At 42.0% G+C, this 24,641-nt stretch overlaps 1 protein-coding gene across 1 annotated transcript in view; it reads right to left on the bottom strand.

Moving 5' to 3' along the window:
- Positions 1-3,477: 3,477 nt before the first annotated feature.
- The window catches only part of ankfn1b (ankyrin repeat and fibronectin type III domain containing 1b), a 275,489-nt gene continuing 254,325 nt past the window's right edge, over positions 3,478-24,641 (bottom strand). Inside the window, exons 14-25 of the mRNA XM_080454714.1 lie at positions 23,008-23,107; positions 20,769-20,901; positions 19,797-19,916; positions 18,539-18,754; positions 14,299-14,465; positions 13,514-13,664; positions 12,029-12,197; positions 9,660-9,826; positions 7,099-7,306; positions 5,886-6,375; positions 4,629-5,010; positions 3,478-4,154 (exon numbers count right to left, since the gene is read on the bottom strand). Of these exons, the coding sequence (XP_080310840.1) occupies positions 3,825-4,154; positions 4,629-5,010; positions 5,886-6,375; positions 7,099-7,306; positions 9,660-9,826; positions 12,029-12,197; positions 13,514-13,664; positions 14,299-14,465; positions 18,539-18,754; positions 19,797-19,916; positions 20,769-20,901; positions 23,008-23,107 (2,633 nt within the window). The 3' untranslated portion in view covers positions 3,478-3,824. The remainder of the gene's footprint in view (positions 4,155-4,628; positions 5,011-5,885; positions 6,376-7,098; positions 7,307-9,659; positions 9,827-12,028; positions 12,198-13,513; positions 13,665-14,298; positions 14,466-18,538; positions 18,755-19,796; positions 19,917-20,768; positions 20,902-23,007; positions 23,108-24,641) is intronic.

The raw sequence follows: 24,641 nt of genomic DNA, 5'->3' as shown, positions 1-24,641 counted from the left end.
GGCTTTTATTTTATAATATTCATTTATTGTTCAATAAAAATAGATTTTAAAAAAGTGACGTGATGTCTCCTTCATGACTTGGTCCGATGGATCTGCCAACGACTCCTTGTAAATATGGGGCTTTTATTTTATTTTATGCCTGGTAAGGGAGTTTATTTGACACCCCCACCCCACTCCACCCCCCCCCTCTCCTTTTTTTCCCACAGTACTCTCCTCAGACAGACAAGTGTCTATAACCTCAACCCCCCTTTCCACCTCCAAAGTGATGACAGCACCACATTTACATAACATTTACAGCAGATACAGTACATTCAACCCCTGCTCCCATTTTTGTCTATGTACATAGTTTCGGTTTCGGGTAGTTGTGCTATTTATAATTTTTTGCTATTTTTTGCCTTTAACAGCAGTTTAACAATGTGAATAAAAGGAGACATCTAAAACACTAATACAAGAGTTCAAACGTCAGTAAAACCAATTACAACTTATAATATCAGTTGCTCTTAAGACTTCTTTATACAGTAATTACACGTAAACACAAAGTCATTTTTGAGGGAAACTGAACTCTGTAAACACTCTTATATCAGGGTCAGAGAACTCCCCAACGGAATGCTCTTTTGCCAATTTATACTTAGTTGCGCACCAGTGCGATCTGCAATTATCACCGTGTGACACTGGCACACAACTAAGTATAAATCAGGCTTCAGGAGGTCATATAGATGATTCTACAGAACCTAGAAGGCTACAGTAACTGCAGGCTTACATTCAAGACAAGGCATCCAGTGACTTGCTTCATCACCTCAGTATACTGCTTTAGGAATCTCTGGTGCTACATTTTGTGAAGATACCAAGAGCAACACTGTCAAGTGTTTAGTTTCACATTTGGAAATACTGTAAATATATTGTTAGAACGCTCAGCCCACTTTATTGAACCAACCTGGTTGAGATCCTCAGTGCACAGGAGGGGAATACTGTGTGATATGAAAAGATGTTGATGAAAAATGACAAATTCAAATAGAAAAGCCTGCAGTCACTGAACGGAGAAAAGCCCAGCTCCAACGTTATGAAAGCAACATGTGGGCATTCCTATATATATCCACTGTATGTTGCACTAGTTGTACTGTACACGGCACTGTATTGAACAGAGAAATCCTAACTTGGCACGGTTTCCCACAACTGTCTCAAAGGGATAGATTAGGTTTTTAAGAAACACTTCTGTCATAAGCTTGGAGTTCGATCAGTCCAATACACTAAAATACACTTGCATCTGCATTTTGTTTAATAAGAAGCATAAGTTATAAGCATTTTGTTAGCAAGGCCAGTGCAAGTCAATGGAACCTAAAATAGCTTACTTGAAACAGCCTACCATATTTAAGTCATGGTCTGTTGTAAGTCGTAATGTAAAACAGGGAACAAAGCTTGTGAATTTTCTGAGAAATATCCAGCCCCACGGATGTAGCAAAACTGCTACAAAAGGTCTTCTTTCAGTGTCTGCAAGACCAAAACACTTGAGGCAAGGGATCTCATATTGTATCAGAGGAGCTTCTTAAAAACCATGATCCATCCCTTCAACAATAGGATAGTTTTTAGCTGGACCGCAACAGCGGGGGCCAGCCCTATAAACGTGAATGCCTGAGTCACTGAGTGATACACCATTGGTCAGCTTGTAGGTTTAAGAACAAACTTGCAATCGTCCCTTCAGGCTATGGGATGTAGTAATAATTGTAATCGTAACCAACCTGTTAATTTGACGCATATCTCTTGGTTCCAGTCAGCCTGGATGATCTATCAAACTAACAAACCAAACCTCTATGGTGATAACACAAAAACTTGAACATGAAGTTACAGTACAGGATTAAGCTATGCTAAAACTAAGTTACGAGTGTCACCACTTCCTGCATCCGTTGTTTATAATTAAAAGCCCTCCAGCATTTCATACACGGTCCAGCCATGAACTAGGTGTTGACCTAGTTTTGTTTTGTCGGAGAGCTGTCCTTGGCAGGGCGATTGCCCTTTATTGATAATTTAGAATACCACTGTAATTGAGCACAAGAAAGAAAACACTGATCCGGTTAACATTCAGCACAGTATAGCTACAGACGTCTTCAGCAGGATTGTGGAAGATTTACAAGCTTCTCCAATTACAGGGGAACCCCGAACTAAAACCTAACCAAAAGAAACATTACTCAAAGTCAAGTATCTCTTCTAAAAAAACAAAAACAAAAACAATAAAATAATAAAAATATACAAACAAACTATAAAAAACAAATCCAAACGGGCTGGTTTTGTTTTGTGCTGCTTCACCAGAGAGGGTGAGATGGCCGTATTAGTCAGGTACAGGATGGTGAAATTGTATTAAATAGAGGGTCTATTCCAGCAGAAGTGAGATAAGGAACACCAGAGCCTTCCACCATACATCTCTCCATGTCTCTGTCTTTCTCTCTGTTCTTAACCGATCTAGCCCTCCTTGCCTAGGTTGGTGCGGGCTCTCATGCTACCATACAGTAACAGTGGCCAAGACGGACTGAGTGATGGGCTGACAGGCCCAAGTCGTCGGGCCTATTGCGTCCCCAAGTGGAGACGCCAGCCCCAATCCCCCCCCCCCTCATTGCTTCCTGTCCTCTGGGCCCGGTCCAGAGCCCACATCCTGGGAACACGAGGGCCGGGCGGCTGCAGCCCGACAGCTCTTTGGGAATGACACAATGAGAGAGTTCATAGGAAAAGCCTTGTCCGCGTGTGGTTGGGGAAGAAGAGGGGGAGAGACTGATGATGCTGCCCATGTCGTCTTGGCAGCGCACGTTGCCCAATGTGTTGGCGTCAATCACGCCAGATGCTCCAGTGGCGCGCCATTAATCTTCCTCACGTCACATCCTTTTTTCTTTTCCTTTTTTTTTCTCTCTTCTTACCCGACAAATGTCTGACGGCACAAGTATTCTTCTTTCTTTTATTTTTGTTATTGTTCATTTGGTGTCCAGATGAGGGGTTTTCAGATGTACAGGGGAAAAAAAGGACCCTTATTGTATGAAAGAAAGAAAAAAAAAAGTAAAACACTTCATGGAAACATAAGAGTCTCACAGCAGCATCTCAGAAAACAACAAAACAGACAATTGCAACGATAAAAGTACACCCGGAGGATAGAAAAAAGGGGGTGGTGGGCGTAAGGATGGTCTGGCTTAAGGTCCCAGTCCTAGTGGAGTCCCAACACTTCCCCTCCTGACCACAAAATGAACCAGTTCAACAGAGGACATCCTCCACCTACAGTATTATAGCACAATCTCCCAAATTTGACCCCCTAGAACAGTGGTTCCCAAACCGTTTAGCTCGAGACTCAAAAGAGAAATTTGATGTCTCCCCGGGACCCAAACTAATGAAAATAGCCGATCTACAAGCTCACAACACGTCGCGATAAGACGTGTTGTGAGCTTGTAGATCGGCTATTTTCACTACCTCTTAAACATTTGTTTTCTAATTTATGGAATTTCTTTTGTTTAATTGTTTTGATTTATTTATTTAAAAAAAGCATTGAATTTGTTTCTAATTCATGAACATTTTAGCTTTTTTATGTTATAATCAATAAAATGTAGGAAACAAAAAATAAAGGGATATCGATTTACTCGTGAATAATCTTGAAAATGTGTGCATATCTTTGAATATATAAATATATTTTAAAGCAATTTTTTTTTACTCAAATCTTTGCTTCTGGGGGTCCTTGGCACAAAACATTTTCAGATGGGGGTCCGTGGCCAAATGTATATCAATTTAGGGGTCCTTGGCATGAAAAAGATTGAAAACCACTGTCCTAGAAGAATGTCTACTCCCCCCCCCCATCACACCGTGGTGGCTCGGCTGTATTTGAGTGCCAGCGGGGAGTACTCCTTGATGCGGACGCACAGCTTGCCCCTCAGCCAGGGGTTCTGCAGCTCCAGGGGACAGAAGTCGTCCTGGAGCCACTTCTCCCTGTCCTCCACCACCAGCACCAGACCAAAGTGCTCCAGCTGTTCAGGGCTGTAGTAGACCCCCGGCTCCTCTTGCTCCTCGCTGTCGCCTCCTTCTCCTGGGCTGCTGCTGCTGCCCAACAGCCGCCGAGACACCACGTTCATCTCCTGCACGACCAGCTGGACCATCTCCCTCGCCGACGTGCCTGAAGTCACATGGAGCTGGTGAGAGATGAGACGAGACGGACGGAGTCGTCAGTCAGGGTTTGAAAATGGATATAAATAAACGCACCACGTCAAGTAATTAGCAAGTATTACGTACTTGTTAACAAGCATTACAAAGTAACTAGGATAGCAGGTGAACATCAAACCTAGCATCTAAAATAAGTAGCAGTAGATAACATACGTAGGCCTCTCTGACACATAAACAACTTACATCTGACTAACATAAATACATGTGAACAAAATTCGGGTAACCAATGACACTGCTACCAAATATTGCTGTTGATTTTGTTTTATGTAAAAAGATTTTGTTAAAAGTATTGTAAAAGTACTATCCAGAATAGAGTCCTGTTTATATGTACCGTTTCACACAAGTGAAAAAAATAAATAACTGCAACATTGCAACCCTACGTGAACCAAAACCGAGATAGATGATTAATTTTCGTCAAAACACAAGTGTTTCATCATGTCTACCTTGACGCTGGTCTCCTTGGGCAGACCCGTGCGATACTGCGGGTACACCCGGAGCGTGGCGGCCCAGCCCTTCCTGTGGGCGCCGGGCGGCGAGGTGGTGATGGAGAGCCTCTGCGTGCCGCTGTCCTCCGACAGCGTCCGGGTGGGCGGCAGGGGCTCCGAGGGCTGGCATCGGTCGGCCGACGAGGAGCAGCAGCAGCAGCAGCGGTCCACCGAGGACGGCCTGTGCCACCGCCGTTGCGGGGAGGCGGAGGGCGAGGGCGCCGGCGAGACGGCGGAGGAGTGACAGTACGGGTGGTGGTGGTGGAAGTGGTGATGGTGGTGGTGGTGGTGTTGGTGGGCCGAGGAGGCACTGGACGGCGGGAACTCCAGGCTGCTGGTTCTACGATTATTTGAAAACTTTAAGTTAGTTACTTTGCAGATTTAATTATTATCACAATTATGCGCGAGCGCGCGATGAATATCCAGGTGTTGAAAACACTGCCTCTGGCGGTCAGAAGGAATGAAGTAGAACATACATTAACCACTGACTAAACTATATGTTTCGGCCGTTTTGAAAATAGCCGATCTACAAGCCGATCTACAAGCTGATCTACAAGCCGATCTCACAAAGATCTGCTATTTTCAAAAGATTGTTATACATTTCATACATTTGAAAACTTCTGAAACCAAACATTCTGCATGATGAATACTTTCTAACTTTCGGTACTTACAGTACATTTTGATACACAATACTTTTGTGCTTTTACTCAAGTAAATTTTGAATTCCAGACTTTTACTTGTAACAGAGTATTTCTACATTGCAGCATTGATCATTTTACTTAAAGGTGAATTTTGCCTCACGATTTTCATACCTTTTCTATGATGTGATATCCTAGGATGAATGGTACAGTAGAAAAATGTCATAACTCCATCCCGGGTCCGCCACAGCTAAAAAGAGATTGAAATCTCGAGATTGAAATCTCATCTAGCGAGACTTCCGGTGGGGCGCATTCAAGACAATCACATTGCATAGTGTTCTGTCACTATGAACATCAGATCTCATCAAAAAATCTAAATATGCGATCTAGCGCAAGGCCTATTGGCACGCGTTTTTAGCTGTGGCGGACCTGGGATGGAGTTATGACATTTTTTAAATATCATTCATCCTAAGATATCAAGGTAAGAAAACTGTAGGGCAAAATTTCCCTTTAAGTAAAACAATTTGAGTACTTTTTCCACCACTGAAAATGACCCATATATCCTCTAAGTTTGTACCTGACGCAGAAGGCCTGCCGCTTCTCCGTGACGCGCAGCAGCTCGATCTGCCGGCTGGGCAGGATGAAGTCGCTGTCCAGCAGCTCCGGAGCCACAGAGCCGCCCCTCCGTCTCTCCCCTCCTCCTCCTCCTCCCCCGACCCCTCCCCCGCCAAACCTCTCGCCCTCCCTCCCCAGTTGACAAGGCTCCGAGGCCTGGAGGACGTCCGGCGTGGAGTCGCTCAGCGCGCCGCCACTACCTCCTCCTCCTCCGCCGCATCCTCCTCCTCCTCCTCCTCTGCCTCCTCCCGTCCCTCCTCCTCCTCCTCCTGAGCTGCTCCCGTCGCTGCGCAGGAAGCCCCGCCCTGGCTCCAGCGCCGCGGAGGAGGAGAGCGGGGAGGCGGGCAGCAGGTCCAGCTCGCGGGGGCTCTGCGCGCGGCTGGAGTCGTAGTCGCTGTCCGTGGTGAGGAAGACCTCGGAGGAGCCCTCTTCGTCCGAGAGGCCGTGGAAATCTGCAGGGAGATGTATAGAACACAATGACAGCTCCACTGGTTTTGACGTTCCATGTTCTGGTGTTTACTTAAACACCACAGATGGAAAATCTCTTAATCTCTTAATTTAGTCCTTTATCATTATGCCAATTCCTGATTCCCCATGTATTCTAGTCCCTCATCATCATGTCTGCTAACTCCCACACTTGGTTCTAGAGAGAGCAAAGGCAATCACGTGTCTCCTCCGATACACATCAAGGTATGTGGTTCTTTGCACCTGATAGTGAGGAGTTTCACTTGGAGGATGTAACGCATGCGGAGGTACACGCCATATACACACACATATATATATATATATATATATATATATATATATATATATATATATATATATATATATATATATATATATACATACATACATACATACTTACATACTGTATCGTCCCTGACGGGTAGAAACCCTCTATCTTCAAATTTTAACTTTCTGTGTTTTTCCGTAAATTAACGCCCTACTTGATCCTACTACAGCGTCACACGAAAGCATCCAAAGCATCCACAAGCTCGAAATGCAGCGCGAAGAGACGCGTTTCGAGCTTGTCGATCTGCCACTTTTGAATTTTTGACCTTTTTGGACATGAGGTTTCCATATGAGGTTTCCACCCAACAAGAGACGATATGCTGTAATTTGCATATATTTATATATCACATCTTTATAATAATGCCCCAAAAGGCTTCTCTGACCAGAGTGCTTGCCGCAGGGCTCCGGCGAGGGCATGGGGGAGGGGAGGTATTCCAGCTGTGAGGAGGTGGAAAGAGGCTTGTCCGGCATCACGTCCTTGGAGAAGTCGATGATCCATGTCAGCGAGATGCCCCCCGTGGGCTGCTTGTAGCGGGCATACTGCAGGGCATCCATGATCCACCTCGCCTCACGCCACAGCTCCTCCATTTGCTACGGAGCGGCAAGCGAAGAAAGTAATGATTATTTCCATCGATTAGTACAAATATTTTTAGAATGATTTAGTGCTTCACCCGGTGTCCCTATTCTTTTTTTTTATCGTTCAAAAAATATTTGTCGTACGATGAATTATATAGAGCTAAAGTACTTTCCTCTTCTTTTTTTTAAACAATATATTTACTGTGATTTTTCAATTATATAAAACATGACATAACAATATGGCTCTTGTGTAAATAAAATGCCTATAAACAATCAAACAAAAACAGCAGACAGACATCACATAAAAAAGATACACATACACATAACATTATAAAAAGAAAAACTAAAAAGAAATACAAAAAAATGCAAACAAAAAGACCAAAAAAACAACAACAAACAGACATGGTCATAATTTTTCTTCCCACATTACAGAGTAGCAGAACCATCTATTCCTCTTCTACCCCGGATTTGAACCTGATTTCCTGCTTAAGTGCTGACATTTTTACCGTTGAGCTAATAGAGCCTGCCTGCTTGCTCAGGGTATACATTGAATCTTGTCAATCCGCTCAAAATTCGCGTCAGATCCTGTGTCTAGGTGAGACATGACCTTTGACACCATCTAAATGTCTCAATAGAGGAGCTGAGCAAGGAGACCAAATACAACCACCCCGGTTGTATGAGTTATATTGTATTAACATGCTCTATCCTAGAGATTGGACAAATTTACATTTTATTCATTAAAAAAAGTGACATAGTGAGGTTTAAAGTGGTTAATATTAATTCCTACTGATCCTTTACTGCATTTGTCTGTATCCAGTTCCCTGCGACCTAGTGATTGATACTGGATGCGTTAATAAATAAATCCAGTGTGAAAAGAATCAGTGGACCTGACCTTTTTGCCTGTGACTTCCATCGCGTGGCTCTATTACTCAACAGTTTGCGTGCCTGTGATCTTCATGTTTGTAAGTCATGAATTAGATTAACCCATTTAGACCGGGAAAGCATCTGACTGTGTCATTTTTAGATTTCTTTGGCTATTCAAAAATAGCAGATATACAAGCTCGTAGCACGGCACCGAGTGCCGCGCTACGAGCTTGTAGATCTACTATTTTTTGAAAAATCTTGAACATTTGTGCAAATCTTTGAATACTTTTTTTTTCAAATCTTTGTTCTTCTTCTACAAATGTCTTCTAAATCCTAAAGCTTTTTTGAAAAAAATTATGTTGCTATAATCAGTGGTGCTCAAACTTTTTCATGTCAAGGACCACCAAAATGATATGTATTTGGCAGCGGACCCCCATCTCAAAATATGTTGTTCCAGGGACCCCCAGAAGCACAGATCGGAGTTAAAAATGTTCGCTTTAAATATATATCTATATTCAAAGATTTGCACACATTTTCCACGATAAAAAAAAAAAAAGCAGACCTACAAGCTCATAGTGCGGAAATCTTAAAATGACACACAGATGCGTTCCCGGTCTTAAAGGGTTAATGATAAATGTGCGAGGATCATTCTGTCCAATGTTTCTTGTTTCATTAAACCGCAAACCGTTTGAGCAATCACTACTGAGATTAAGTTCATATGCTATTAGATATTTAGTCCAAAGTCGAAACATCAATCTTGCATGGAGTAATCAGTAACAGCAAATCCCTCTATTGTATACACTGCATGTTCTGTATATTGAAATGATACCAAGGGGATCATTTTGGCACCGTTTTATCCCTTTGGTTCGGTATTTCATCATTGAACAAACAGATTACATAATGCCATCCGCAGATCCTCACTATAATAAAATTACCAGTGGTGTACAGTGACTAAGTACATTTACTCAAGTACTGTACGTAAAGTACAATTTTGAGGTATTTTTTACTTTACTGGAGTATTTCCAATTTTCAGTCATTTTACTTCTACTCCACTACATCTCAGAGGCAAATATTGTACTTTTACTCCACTACAATTATTTGAATTACAAGTTACTTTGCAGATTTAGATTATTATCCCAAAACATGCATTACCCACTTCAGCCCTATATACATTTCGGCCATTTGAATATAATCTGAATAATATAGCCGATCTGCAAGCTCACAATTGAGCTTGTAGATCTGCTATTTACAAACGATTTTTATACATTTCATACATTTGAAAACTTGTGAAACGGGACATTCTGCATTAATGAGCACTTTCTACTTTTGGTACTTTAAGTACATTTTGATACCAATACTTTTGTGCTTTCACTCAAGTATATTTTGAATTTCAGACTTTTACTTGTAACAGAGTATTTCCACATTGATACTTTTACTTCAGTAAAAAAATTTGAGTACTTTTTCCACCACTGAAAATGACCCATATAGTCCTCATAGTTTGTACCTGCATGTGTTCCTGCACCTGCTGATGTTTCTGCTTGGCGGCGTGAAGTTCGGTCTCAGAGAAGGCTTCCCTCAGAGCCTGCTGGGAGATGAGGGACTCCAGCTCCAACAACGCAGACACCCTGCAGTACTGGCCGATGAAGGTGGGGCAGTACGCATCAAAGTGGACTAGAGGAAGAGGAGGAGGAGGAGGAGGAGGAGGGGAAGGAGAGCATTAACCCATTACAAATGCCTTCTAAATCAGTAGTTATCACACTTTCAAGATTTAAAAGAAAAAGTCAAAAATAGCAGATGTACAAGCTCGCAGTGTGCCACGAATAGCCAACGCTAAGATCTAAAACGACGCGGATGCTTTCCCGGTTTTAATGGGTTAAATGTACTTGTCCTCTGCATTTAACTCATCCTAACTATTAGGAGCAGGGGTTGACAAAAGTACTCAAGTAATCTGTAAAAAAAAAAAAAAATACTAATTACAAAGAACATTCCTTTTTTATATGAATGCATTGCTGTATTCATATTTATACATTTTCCAAAGACATTGAAAGATTGAAAGAAAATAGCAGATCTACAAGCAGATCTAAAGGAGCAGATCCACAATGCGCCACGTTGTGAACTTGTAGATCTGTCAAAAGTCAAAAGTACAATATTGTATTTGAAATGTAGTGAAGTGGAGTGAAAGTATCCAAAAAATACAAATACTCAAGTAAAGTACAGATACTCAATTTGTCTTACGTAAGCACAGTGCTCATGTAAATGTATTTCGTTACTGTCTACCACTGTGTACTTGTCCTTTGCATTTAATCCTATTAATCCTATCCTATCTATTAGGAGTAGTGGGCAGGTATTGAAGAGCACCCGGGGAGCAGTTATGGTTTCATTGTCTTGCTCAAAAGGCACTTTTAACACGATGCTGGGAGGAGCCGGGATCGAACCGTTCTACATACCGAGCCGCTACTGCACCTCCCAGTGATTCAAGTCATAACAACTAGGATTAATCTACAGGGCATGGAGCGAATAAAAGGGGAAATGTGCTTCACAAACTCGAGCAGATGGCAAAAACCACAATGTCATATACAGTTATGGTGAATTAATGCATGACATTGAGACTTGGAGTCACGTTTGCATGTCTTCTGTCAGACCAGTGTTGATTTCGTCGACTAAAACTATGACAAAAAACTGGTCGTCGACTACCTTTTTTCACTGATGAAAAATAAATAAAAACTAAATAAAAACTAAGCTATGGTGACTAAAGCTAAGACTAAATATAGTGATAACAACAAATAAAAACTAGATGAAAATGTTAGGGAGGGACTAGTGGAGAAGAGATCCAGTAGAACTAAAAGACACAAGTCATTTTATGGTTGGTTGCGCTCGGGTGGTTGCATGTTGAAAATAGCAGATCTACAAGCTCACAACGCGTCGCAGCGCGACGCGTTGTGAGCTTGCAGATCGCAGATTTGCAGATTTTCAGCATGCAACCTAGGCCTGTCCCCGACTAAGGATTTGTTTAGTCGAATCTAATTGGCGACTAATTGCCAATAGTCGACTGGCAGTAGACTATTATTTTTTTGGGCCAAAATAAATTTTATTTCAAAGGGCCAAGTCTACACAGTTTGTTTTGTGTCTCCAGCAGAGTTTCTAGTGTCTCTATCTCTCTCTGGAAGAGGTTGCACACAGTGGCGTAACAGAGGGGCAGCAAGTGCTGCGGTGCGGGGGGGCCACCAGCAGGCGGGGCCCCGCCTGCGCTGATAAAAATATTTTTACAGCAAAAAAAAAGACAAAAGTTGATTTATATTGGTCAAATAGACCCGAATTAGACCCGAATTAGACCGAATTAGACCCGAATTAGACCCGAAATTGCGCGTGCATGTACGTGGGCCTCGCGATTCTGCGTTACGCCACTGGTTGCACATGAACTCTGCAGCCGCACTGAGGCGCTCCAACACAAACAATACCAATACAAAGACGAGGAATAAGAAGAATAAAGTGGAAGTTACGTGTGGTTGCAGGTGTAGACTTGGCCAAAAAACAATGAAAAACATTTTTGGCCCTTGGAGAAAAAAATAAAAAAATAAAAAAATAAAAAATCTCCACTAGATTCGACTAAGAGACACGCAGTCGACTCGGACCCCCCGCGACTAACCAGTCGACTATTCGACTTAGTCGAGGTTTATTTTAGTCAACTAAATCAACTGTAGATGTAGTCGACTATAATCTTATGACATTTAGTCGACTAAAACTAGACAAAATCTAAAACATTTCAGATGACTAAAATATGAAAACTAAACTAAATGGAATTTCATTCAAAAGACTATTGACTAAAAACTAAATCAAAATGTGCTGCCAAAATCAACATTGTGTCAGACTAACCCAGTTCAAAGACCTGCAGAGGCAGAGTGAGGAACCCGGAGCGCGGGGAGTACGGGTTGTTCTGGCCGGGCGCCGTGCACACCTCGTCCGACGGAGGCAGGAGCAACAGGAAGGACACCTTCTCGCCAAACTCCAACACTTCCTGGCTGTAGATGCGGAAATCCTGGGCCTGGGGAGAGAGAGACACACGCACACACACGCACGCACACATGCATGCACCCATGCACGCACGCACACACACGCACCCACACACACATAGACCACAGATGTGAATTGAGGCTTTGGAGCCAGAAGGGCTTAAGTGATCATTTTTCTAATATTTACAGTAAAGATGGAAGAAGAAAACGCCTCATTCTCACTGGAGTCTGTACTGTATCTTAAATGTTATGCCATTTGTGCGTCTCGACTCAGTGTCGGTGTAGGTTTTCCACAGTTTTTCCCTTTTCCTGCGTGTGAGTCTGATATCACGGAGAGCTTTATATATACATCTATTTGGTTGCCCAAAAATGGCAGATAAGGCCCTCTGGCCCCTTGCTCTAACCCACTTAGACCGGGGAAGCATCTGACTGTGTCATTTTTAGATTTCTTTGGCTATTCAAAAATAGCAGATCTACAAGCTCATAGCGCGGCACCGAGTGCCACGCTATGAGCTTGTAGATCTGCTATTTGTTTGAAAAATCGAGATTTTTTTTGCAAATCTTTGAATATATATGTTTTTTAAAGCGAACATTTGTAACTCAAATCTTTGCTTCTGGGGGGTCCCTGGAACAAAATGTTTACAAATGTTTAGAAAATAATATATTCAAAGATTTGCACACATTTTCACGATTTTTCAAAAATAGCCGATCTACAAGCTCATAGCGCGGCACTCGGTGCCGCACTATGAGCTTGTATATCTGCTATTTTTTGTATAGCCCAAAGAAATGTAAAATGACAGAGATGCGTTCCCGGATTGAACGGGCTAAACCAGTAAAACGCTAGAGACTATAGAATGATTTGTGGTGTCTCTTCAAAGTGGAACCAGAGGATCACACAACGAGCGTGGAGCGGGCAGGACGGAATACGACTGGTTAGAGGTAATCAAGGGTTATTGCGTATCACCAATAAACTGTCCAGTGTTCTTTTGTGGACGAGAGGATCTTGGATTCCCTGTAAGTATACGAGTGCTAAAACCATATTCTTCATGTTTCGAGCCAAGTGGACAGAGATTGCTACAGTGCTTGCGATGCTGCTGGGAATCGAAACCATATTTGTTCTTTTTTGCAAAAGGCCGTCTAGTGCCAGGACGCTTTGGGAAAACCGGCCTTTGAGCGTAATACTTTGCAGAGACCCTGGCATGTTAGTGGTCTGAATAGAACTGGGTCAGTATATCCGCACATTTTTCTTTTACTTAATTTGAGCTCTTGCATAATTTCCCCCCCTGCAGAAATGCATGACTGGTGTTTGGCAAAAAATGTTTGGGGGGGGGGGGGGGTTGACTCTCACCTGGTTACCGGGGACGTTGATGTGTGCCACCAGCTCCTTGGCAGCGCTGCGGAGGTCCTGTAGGAGGCGGTGTGGAGCGCTCTGCACGTCTTGGTCCATCTCCAATGACTCCTCCAGGGAGCTGAGGGCCTGCAGCCACTGCCATTCTTCCCTGGAGAGGAGAGGAGACAGCAGCGTGTTGATGCGCGGGAGCAGTCACATGCATGCATACGCACCCACACTCACCCACTCACCCAAACACACACACACGCGCATGCACACGCACACGCACACGCACACGCACACGCACACATTCAAATTGGTTCTGCCTTTTTTTCTAACATTTGTTGGGGCTTTTTCTGCCTTTATTGATAGGATAGCTGACAGGAAATGGGGAGAGAGATGGGAGGGTGAAACACAGCAAAGGTCGCCGGGATCGGGAGTAAAACCCGCGACGGGCTGTCAAGCTGTTTTACCAGCATAATATGGTATGCGCCTGGACCGCTAGGCCAGCGGGGCGCCCCGAGGTTCTGCCAACTTTTGAATAGTTTTGTGGGCCCTTAATCTACATTTATGAAACTGCAGTAAAATCTAATTAGGGACACCAATTATGCCCCAATTAGACATGCGTCCCCAATCAACTAGTTTGATGTCCAAATTGTTTCCCGAAAATGTGGTCAGTCAGGAACATACGCACACACACACACACTCGCACACGCACGCATGCACGCATGCATGCACGCACGCACGCATGCACAAACGCACACACACACGGACACACACAAAGACCGTGCTGCAAGCCTCACCTGGACACGTTGCCGTTGTCCCTGACCTTGGTGTGACAGAGGACGTTGGGGAGCTTCTGAGGGACCAGGGCTCTGATCTGGTCCACCGAGGTGCACAGCTTCAGGTAGCCCAGGTACAGACCTGGAGACAACAGCTTCCTGCTCCGCCTGTGGTAGGCTAGCTTCTCCTACACACAGAAATACTATTGTTAGGAATACTTAGGTATTCGTATGGACAAATTAGAAAGTATGTTTTCTTTTTTAATATCAATGCATTGCCGCATTGAAATGTTGACATTTCTCCCCAAAAATTTAAAGATTTTCCATAATCGTAAAAAAATAACAAAATGAATCAGAAATTGTGAAAATACAGTAGCTGATCTACAAGCTACGTGTTGTGAGCTTGTAGATCTGCTATTTTCACTATGTTTGAAATAGGGCTTAAGTGATGCATAATGTTCTTTTTCCCTTCCTTAGAAATGTAGTGGAGTATCCAAAAAATACAAATACTCACATAAAGTACAAATTCTACTTAAGTACAGTACTAAAAGTACATATGCACACAGGCATATCATCACTGTCGAGCAGAAAACCTTATCTTACCGTATCTCCATAGTAAATCTTTTTATGTTTTGTCATAAATGAATACTCCTGGTCATCCTTTAACCACAAAAATCCGTCTGTGGGTTTCATAAATATTTCACCGAAATAAAGTCAAGAGCTTATGACTAAATACCAACTACACTGGATTCCATATCCTGAAAAGTAACAGGGATGGACATACAAGGTTTCAAAACATGTTGTTCCAGGGACCCCCCAGAAGCAAAGATTTGAGTTACAAATGTTAGCTTTAGAAATATATATATATTCAAAGATTTGCGAAAGAAATTACGATTTTTCGAAAATAGCAGATCTACAAGCTCGTAGCGCGGCACTCGGTGCCGCGCTATGAGCTTGTATATCTGCTATTTTTGAATAGCCAAATAACCACCCAGCAGAGACTACATGGAGAATGTTATGGGAATGGTAGATAAGGGAAAGAGGGAGGCGTCTTAGCAGAGAGTTGTATCGTAATAGTTGAAGTGATAATTACGATGATGATGATGATGATGATGATGATTATGACAGTGATGAACAGTATAATAATGGTAATTGTGTTGGAACTGAGGAAGATGGGGATCATGATAATAACAGCCGTAATGAGGATGGAAGTTGTGGTGGAGAAGCTAATGATGATGATGATGACCGCGTTATAACTGTATTCATCTTTCAAACCTTTGTCTGCGAGGGCACCCTAATATTCACTTGGACGTGATTCTTTTCATGTGTCTTGGCCCCTGTTGTTACTTCAGAAACCGAGTTGTTGCAGCCTGGGGCTTGTTTAGCCCATTAAGACCGGGAACGCATCTGTGTGTCGTTTTAAGATTTCTTTGGGCTATTCAAAAATAGCAGATCTACAAGCTCAAAGTGAAAATTTGTGAAAATCTTAGTATATACGTATTCTTTTTAACTCAAATCTTTGTTTCTGGGGATTCTACAAATGTCTTCTAAATCCTAACAGTTTTTTGAAAAAACTATGTATGTTGCTATAATATCAGTGGTTCTCAAACTTTTTTCATGTCAAGGACCCCCCAAAATTTTATGTATTTGGCCGCGGACCCCCATCTGAAAACATTTTGTTCCAGGGACCCCCCCCAGATGCAAAGATTTGAGTTAAAGATGTTCGCTTGAAAAAATATATAAATTCAAAGATTTGCAAGCATTTTCACGATTTTTCAAAAGATTGCAGATCTACAAGCTCATAGCGTGGCACTCGGTGACGCACTATGAGCTTGTATATCTGTCTATTTTTGTATAGCCAAAAAGTATAAAACATGGATAAAGTGGTTACACACAGACGTGTTCCCGGTTTGAATGGGTTAGAGTGGAAGTCAATACACCAAGAATAACCATTCAGCACATTTCTATGTATTTCATCATACAATTTGTTCATAACTGGCCACAAAACAAATATTTCTATGAACTGTGGCTTCGTCAAAGGGAGCCACCGCCATTGTTTGGGGAACCGCAAGCCCAGACCGACTTGAGCGCTGGAGACAAAACAACATGGTAACGGCGGGTATCAGGTTTACCAGGCCAACGTGGGGGGAAAATTGAATCCATGGTTGGGCTTTCAGACGGCGGCAGGGCCTACCGAACGCAAACTGCAAGGCCAAACAAACTGCATTAGCGCAGACACTAACAATTACCTCAACGTAGCATCTTTAAGACCACAGCACTTAATGGCCGAAGAGATTTAACCCTTTAAGACCTGTGAGGGCCGATTCTACAAATTCTAAATTCTTTCTTCTAAGTCTTCTGAATTCAGTTTTTTTTAAAACTGTTTTTTGAAATAAAACTAACTATGTTTCTATATCAGTGGTTCTCAAACTTTTTTCATGTCATGGACCCCCAAAATGATATGTATTTGGCCGCGGACCCCCATCTCAAAATATGTTGTTCCAGGGACCCCCCAGAAGCAAAGATTTGAGTTAAGAAATGTTCTCTTTAAAAAATATACATTCAAAGATTTGCACAAATTTTCCTGATAAAAAAATAATAGCAGATCTACAAACCATTATTTTATACTTTGGCTATATACAGCGAGTGCCGTGCTACGAGCTTGTAGATCTGCTGTTTTTGAAAAATCTTGAACATTTGTGCAAATCTTTGAATACATAAATTTTTTTGAAACAACATTTTAACTCAAATCTTTGCTTTTTGGGGGTTCCTGGAACAACATATTTTGATGGGGATCGGTGGCCAAAAACATATAATTTTGGGTGGTCCTTGACATGAAAAAGTTTGAGCACCACTGATATAGAAACAACAGTTTTTCAGAAAAAATAAGACATTTGTTGAGACATTTGACAGTTACAAATGTTCGCTTTAAAATATGAGCTTGTATATCTGCTGTTTTTGAAAAGCCAAAGAAATCTTGAAACGATACAGATGCGTTCCCGGTCTTAATGGGTTAAATAAACCTTCTAATTGCTACCATCTGAACGAATATAGCGTTAAAAAGTGGAGGGATCGTGAGGTAGATAAGTGATTGAAGTTCATGTTCATGGTTGGAGTGGCTCCTAGGTCAGGCCTGGCATCTGGCATTTAAATGTCTTTGTTGGTGAGTCAACTGGATATAGCGGAGTCCTCAGAGAGTGACATTTGGAAGACGAGAGTTGGGGCTGATTAACGTGTGTGTCTAAATAGAGACTCTGCACAATGCGGTGCCAGCAGGATACATAATTGGAAGCACATTTAAATTTACGGTCGTATTGTATTGGCTCCGGAGCCCCTTGTTAATAGGATTGTTGCATAAATGGGAGTTTTAAAAAACAGATTACATCTCATCCAATAAATGAATGTTTTTGGGGTTTGTTTAGTGTTTTTTGAAAGGCATTGTCCCTTTAAGCTGTTTCATGTTATAACATATTTTGGGTAACAAAAAATGCGAAGTATGAGCCCTGGAAAATAATCTAACGCAACCAACCGCTGACAAAATCTTTCACACCATTCCTCACAGCGATGGCAGCTGGCCTTGGCTGCTTCCAAAACAATAGCAGAAAATAGCTTATTTTCCGACGCTGAATTGCCAACTTCAGACAACTGGACGCTAAAAAAGGATTCCTCATTTATCGTTTTGTTGTTATTGTTTTTTAAACACCACTAATCTGCTTTGTCATCAGTCTTTGTTGCTTCTTTATACTGTGTTTCATTTCGTGCAACAACGTAACCACATGAACCAGAGGGACCCTATTCTAGGCATGTCATAATAGGCAAACATTTGGACAAGAATTTGCTGATGTACAAGCTCACAATGCTTTGCAATTTGATACGTTGTGAGCTTGTAGATCGGCTATTTTGTCGGCGAAGATATATGGTGTAGAGGGGAAAAAGGACGGGGCCCCGGTCAATGAGGTAAAAAAAATACAACTTAATACTTCCTAAGGTTGATATGAGCATCAAAACAATACTTTAAATATGTTCTATTTGCACATGCATTCCATACATTCCAAAGGGCTGGACCACACATGGACAAATGACATCATCAACTTGCGACAGGCATTGCCCCTCTTTGAGTAAAAGATGAACTGTTTCTAAATTAAATTAAATATTTACGGTGTTTTACATTTTTAATTTTAGTTACAGAGGACAATTATAATGTATTAAGGCATATTTGGCTTATTAGCCAGGGAAGTATAAAGTAAAAACGATAACTCACATGAAGTGTGATCAGCAGCATGTCCAGGGCGGTGGGCTCTTCGGGGGAGGAGATGGACTTGCGTTGGAGCTGGAGTTTGCAGAGCTGGGTCCAGCGCACCCCGTCCAGGTTGGGACAGGTACTCATGTCCTTCAGCAGCACCAACAGGGCGTTTCCGTGCTTGTCTTTGATTGGCTCGAAATATACCTGGCCCAGGTCCTGAGTTCCCAGCGTGGCCTATGGGGGGGAAGATGGCAGGACAATGTACAATTTTAACTGTTTTTATTGTATTCATTTTGTGTGGACCCCCATGGATATCCTAATAAAGAATGCTTCCAGAGTAGTTGCTTTAACTAATTCAATCCAGGGACGCATCTCTGTCATTTTAGATTTCTTTGGCTATTCAAAAATAGCAGATATACAAGCTCATAGCGCGTAGTTCTGCTATTTTTGAAAAATGGTGAACATTTCTACAAATCTTTGGATATATATTTTTTAAACATTTGTAAAATATTTTTGTTCCAGGGACCCCCAGAAGCAAAGATTTGAGTTACAATTGTTCGCTTTAAAAAATAATATATTCAAAGATTTGCACCCATTTTCACAATTTCCCCCCCAAAAACAGACAAATAAGCTTGACCATGACCATGACCTTGGATCCCCCAGTATGAAGTCATCTAATGTGACCCAGGAAAGGGAAGTCTGGAACTCTCTGCAATCCGACTCCAGACAAGCAGATGAAGATGAATGGAATGATGGATGAATTTGCAACACATCAGTAACCCATCCAATCCGGTAACGCATCTCTGTCATTTTAGATTTCTTTGGCTATCCAAAAATAGCAGATCTACAAGCTCATGTTTTAAAGCGAACATTTGTAACTGTCTCGACAAATGTCAAAACTTTTCTGAAAAACTGTTGTTGCTCAGTGGTGCTCAAACTTTTTCATGTCAAGGACCACCCAAAATGATATGTTTTTGGCCACCGATCCCCATCAGAATATGTTGTTCCAGGGAGCCCCAAGAAGCAAAGATTTGAGTTAAAAATGTTGTTTCAAAGAAATATATGTATTCAAAGATTTGCACAAAATGTTCAAGATTTTTCAAAAAATATCAGATCTTGATACAAGCTTGATCGAGCTTGTAGATCTGCTATTTTTGAATAGCCAAAGTATAAAGTAATGGTTACACAGATGCGTTCCTGGTTTAAATGGGTTAAGGAGAAGAAGAAAAAAAAAACATAATTGTAGCGTACAAAAGTGACCAGTGATGGTCTATACCTGGAGGTGGGAGATGGCCTGCAAGAGCTTCAGGCGTGTCTGCAGGGTACAGGAACACGACGACTGCGATGGACTGAGACACTGCTGCAGCCAGGGGATGTCCTCCCACAGATAGGACACCTGGTCACACACGCACACGCACACACACACACACACACACACACACACACACACACACACACACACACACACACACACACACACACACACATTCACAAAATATTTGTAAAATGTCTACAGCACGTATTTATTTAATTGGTGGTATGGCCAGTTCCGCTAGTTTGTACCTCTAATATGAATTTCCTATGAAAACACATGGAGTTTTGCTGTGTAATTAAATGACCTACACAAATAAAGTTTGACTTGAGTATATTAGACTTCTCTATTATTGTATTTAACATACTCTACTCTAAAAGAGTATAAAATATAATTGCTAAAATATAATTGTATTCATTTAAATTAATCCTGGAATGTGGCTTTAACCCATTTAGACCTGGAACACCTATACGTTGTTATACCTTTCAGGCTGGGAACGCCTCTGTGTGTATTCGTTGCTAATAGCAACATGAATTATTATTCTGTGCTTTGTACCCTGTGATCCAAATAAAAAAGCTCAAATAGTCAGAGTTGCTCCAGCGCCTTCTTCATTCAGATATATGTGTCCACTCCTGAGACGCACCGGATTAGCCTGATTATGGCCCTGAGGAGAGGTGGAAATATCCCTTTAATCATGATTTAAAAAAATACTACTTTTTTCAGAAATGTGTGGCTTAACACGGCAAAAGAATGGCTGCCGTAGCCCCCAGGGCTCTATACTTGGTCCCTTCCTTTTTCTCCTCCACTCCAAATCTCTTCACAGAAAGACATTTTTATCAAATGTTGGCCTATAATGCCATGCCCAGAACAGCGACGATACGGTTCATGTGGTGAAAGCCTGCAGGCTACAATGTTCTCTCCCTCCCTTCTGTGTACCTTAGTGAACCAAAGGAAGTCCTGCATGAGGGAGCTGGCGTAGGAGTCCTCCACCTCCACGATGGGGATCTGGTCTTCTGGAGTCACCAGCACGTTGTCGTCTCTGTAGAGAATGGCCGTCAGGTAGAGTCCCCTGCAGGGTGACACACACACATTAAACCCTCTATAGTCTTAAAGACCTGGACCTGAGTTACAACTGCACTGTGCGCTTTCTTCCGTCTACACCAAGGCCCCTATTTTTGGCACTGCTATACCCTCACCCATTGCCCATTACCCGTGAATTTCTGCCCATTACCCGTGAAATACGGATAAGGGAGCTGGCACTTACCCAAAACGCTATTTTGTGGCCGCTATTCATTATGCCGACTCCACTATTTGCACCTAGAGGTGTGGCCGTGGGCGTGTTGTTGCATTATCCCCCAAATTGCTATTTTACCCACAAACGTTTGGGAAAGTGTATAGCGGAATCTAAAACCACCCGCAATGCCAACCCGCAATGCCAAACAATGGTTTTGTAGAGCGCGCCTGAGGGCGCAAAGACTCCCTCTCTTCTAATTCTCAACAGATCTGTTGTGATTATAATTTTCCTATAATCAGCAGGAGTGAGAGTTGCAATTCCTTGTGTCAATTGTGTTTATATAAGATGATAGTCTATTCAAAGAAGATAATTTGTGCGGCGCGCAATGCACGCACGCACGCATACACACACACACCCTCATTAAAAATAAATTAGTAGGATTGCGGTTAAACTAACTAATGACATATTTGTCCCAATTTGCCCAAATGGAGCACTTCATTATAATTGCTCATTATAAGATGGCACACTCTACTCTGTTTGCGTCTCATTGGTGGGATACGGACAATTCAGAAACCTGCCTACCAATGACATGATCGATGGGGATTCCAAGCTAATACAAACTACAGACTTTCTCTTCTTGGAAAGTTAGCATGAAATTCCCGAGCCTGACAAACAATGATGTCACTGGTAGGCAGGTTTCTGAACTGTCCACAGCCCTCCTCTGAGACACAGAATTAAGACAGAAATGGTGCCATGTTATAATGAGCATTAGTGATTACTATTACTAATACGTTGTAATGAAACACTCAAGATGCATACTAAATAGGGGAGAACGGGGTAAGATGAACCTCTGGGTAAGTTGAACCACCCCCTGTATCTTTAAAACTATACACATGAGTTGTCATGTGACCTTAAAATCAGGACACACCCATCATTTCCACCTGGCTGTGAAGTTGAGAGACACATGGGCAAAGTGATAAGCATATTTCTACACAAAAAAAGTGTTTTTTTCTGGTCAAAGTTAATTTTTTACTTTTCTGGTATAATGATTTTTATTTTAAAGCAAATGTACCCAGGTTGAAACTTATATATCATGCATGTTGGTGATATTCCAATGTATAAAACCATGTGAATCATTTAGCTAAAGATTAGCCTGAAGCATTAAGCTAGCCAGGTTAGGTCAAAATGGTAGCCATGGGGCAAGATGAACCAAATGCCTTGGGGTAAATTGAACCAATTATCCTAATATTAATCACCATTCATATTTTTCATTATGACTATTCTTCTCAAATTATGCTGTATGACCTTTCATTTGGATGAATACACTCATTTAAGAGAAGTTTTCAATATTGTATTAACAATTGCAAATATTAAAAGGTTCTGAATAACATACATTATTTAATTGGTTTTATATTCTTTAAATACCATTAAGAAAATAAATAAGACTATTTGCAAAAGGGAAATGTGTTATTAAATTATTGTTGATACGTGAATACATTATTTGTTCAAGTTTAAACTTGAAAATGCAAAATATCATATGGGTAAATTTACCCCTTGACTAGGATCAACTTTCCCCTTACCTGGGGCAAGTTGAACCACATGACCACTTTTTTTTGAGAACCCATATTTTTACAACCATTTGTCATAGATGCACACTCATTATTTCAATTGATAGAAGACATCTTGAAGTTTTAGTATATGTTTAGATTTTACTTCCATCTCATTTTTCCTTGCCTAGAGGTCAACATAAGTAAAAAGTGGTTCATCTTACCCCGTTCTCCCCTACATCACAAATTACACCAAATTAACTTGAAGTATATTGCACTTTAAAGGCTCTGTGAGACTCTGGGACGTTTGAAACGAATCCCGTGTTTTCTGCCAAATCATTCTTCATACACACAAGCAGGTTAAAAGAAGAAGAAAAAAATAAGCATTTATTACTTTTTCAAACTCTTGACAAATTTGCTGGTCGGCTGGAAGAGATGTCGCAGACTTTTGGATACGGAGTGCTTCCTGACGTTTAGAGGGGCTTTGCACTGTTCTGTGTGGATACAGGAGAGAGAGACAGAAGAAGTAATTCAACAAATGAATTATCATTCATGGATTTAAAACATATTCTCTAACTCAGTGGTTCTCAAGGTGGATTCCAGGGACTCTCTGGGTTCCTTTAGGGGTCCCAAATCGACCCTTACAAGTCTGTAACTCTGACAGTATACAAATGGAACCAAATGGACCCGTTAGGGTCCATTTGGTTCCATTTGTATACTGTCTTGTATACTGTCTAACTGTCTTATATACAGTATAACTATGTGAACACTAGCGTCCCCGATTCTGGGCATGTCTTTTGCAGAACATTTACCCAAAAATAGCCAATCTACAAACCCACAACGCATTTTAAACTGACCTGAAAGAAGATCCATTAAGGATCGAAATGTTTATTTTATTTGAATATTTTCAAATAAATGGTAAACGGTGCATTTATATAGCGCTTTTATCCAAAACGCTTTACATAGATTGTGCATTACATTCACCCATTCACACACAGATGGCGGAGGAAACCATGCAAGGCACCAACCTGCTCATCAGGAGCAATTAGGGGTTCAGCGTCTTGCTCAAGGACACTAACTCTGGGGGAGCCCGGGATCGAACTGGGAACCTCGCGGTTGCCATCCTGCCGCTCTACTGGCCACTCTACCCCTGAGCCACTGCCCCCCAAATAAATTGTCTCTTAACCATAAAGTTGGGAGTGCGCCGGGCTCTACTTCTCTAAACGCTAGTTTTTTGGCCTAGCACCCATTGTCGATGTGCGTGTAGTTAAGTATGCTTTGATATAATAACATACATGCCACGTTGAAAGTGGTTAATGAAATAATGATTATTCAAATGACAATTCTCTGCGTGTTCGTTTTGGACACCGTATTCCAGGAAACTCGGGAGAACCGTGTACTTATTCCAAAAGGGAGGGAATTACAAACAACTTTATACTTTTTTTTTGTGTCTGCCCACAGCTATGGAGACTTCTCATCCGCCCGCCCGCTGCGTGGGTAGACCAATAAACACCTACCGCTCTGACAAAGTGTAGAAACATCTCTTTCAATGACAGGCGGTTTACCTTAATGACAACAAACCTGACACGTCCAACAACACGGCCGGAGTGGAATGTTTTTGGACATTTCATGTGCTCCAGTGGCGTGGCAACAGTTGACAGTCACGCTGGCTGACAACTGCAGACTATGGGTCCTGAGGGAGACCAAAGCTTTCAAGTCCCGCAGGGGCACTAACTGTGTGTGTGTGTGCGTGCGTGTGTGTATGTGTGTGTGTGTGTGTGTGTGTGTGCGTGTGTGCGTGTGTGCGTGTGTGTTTACCTGCTACAGTCGTTAGTGCATGGCATGTCAGAGCCAACGCCATACTAGTGGAGCCAAGAAGCTGTCGTAACGTACGCGCGCATGTGTGTGTGTGTGTGTGTGTGGGTGTGTGTGCGTGTGCATGTGCGCGCACGCGCGTGTTTGTGTGTTAACCCTTTGCCTCTCACTGACAGGGAGGTCAGTTAACTCTGTGGGGACATGTTTATTTTT

This window comes from Gymnoscopelus braueri (genome assembly GCF_963280865.1).
Source record: "Gymnoscopelus braueri genome assembly, chromosome: 17".
In the NCBI taxonomy this organism is placed as follows: Eukaryota; Metazoa; Chordata; class Actinopteri; order Myctophiformes; family Myctophidae; genus Gymnoscopelus; species Gymnoscopelus braueri.
The sequence above is the reverse complement of the archived record's forward strand: the minus strand, read 5'-3'. Positions and strand labels throughout refer to the sequence as shown.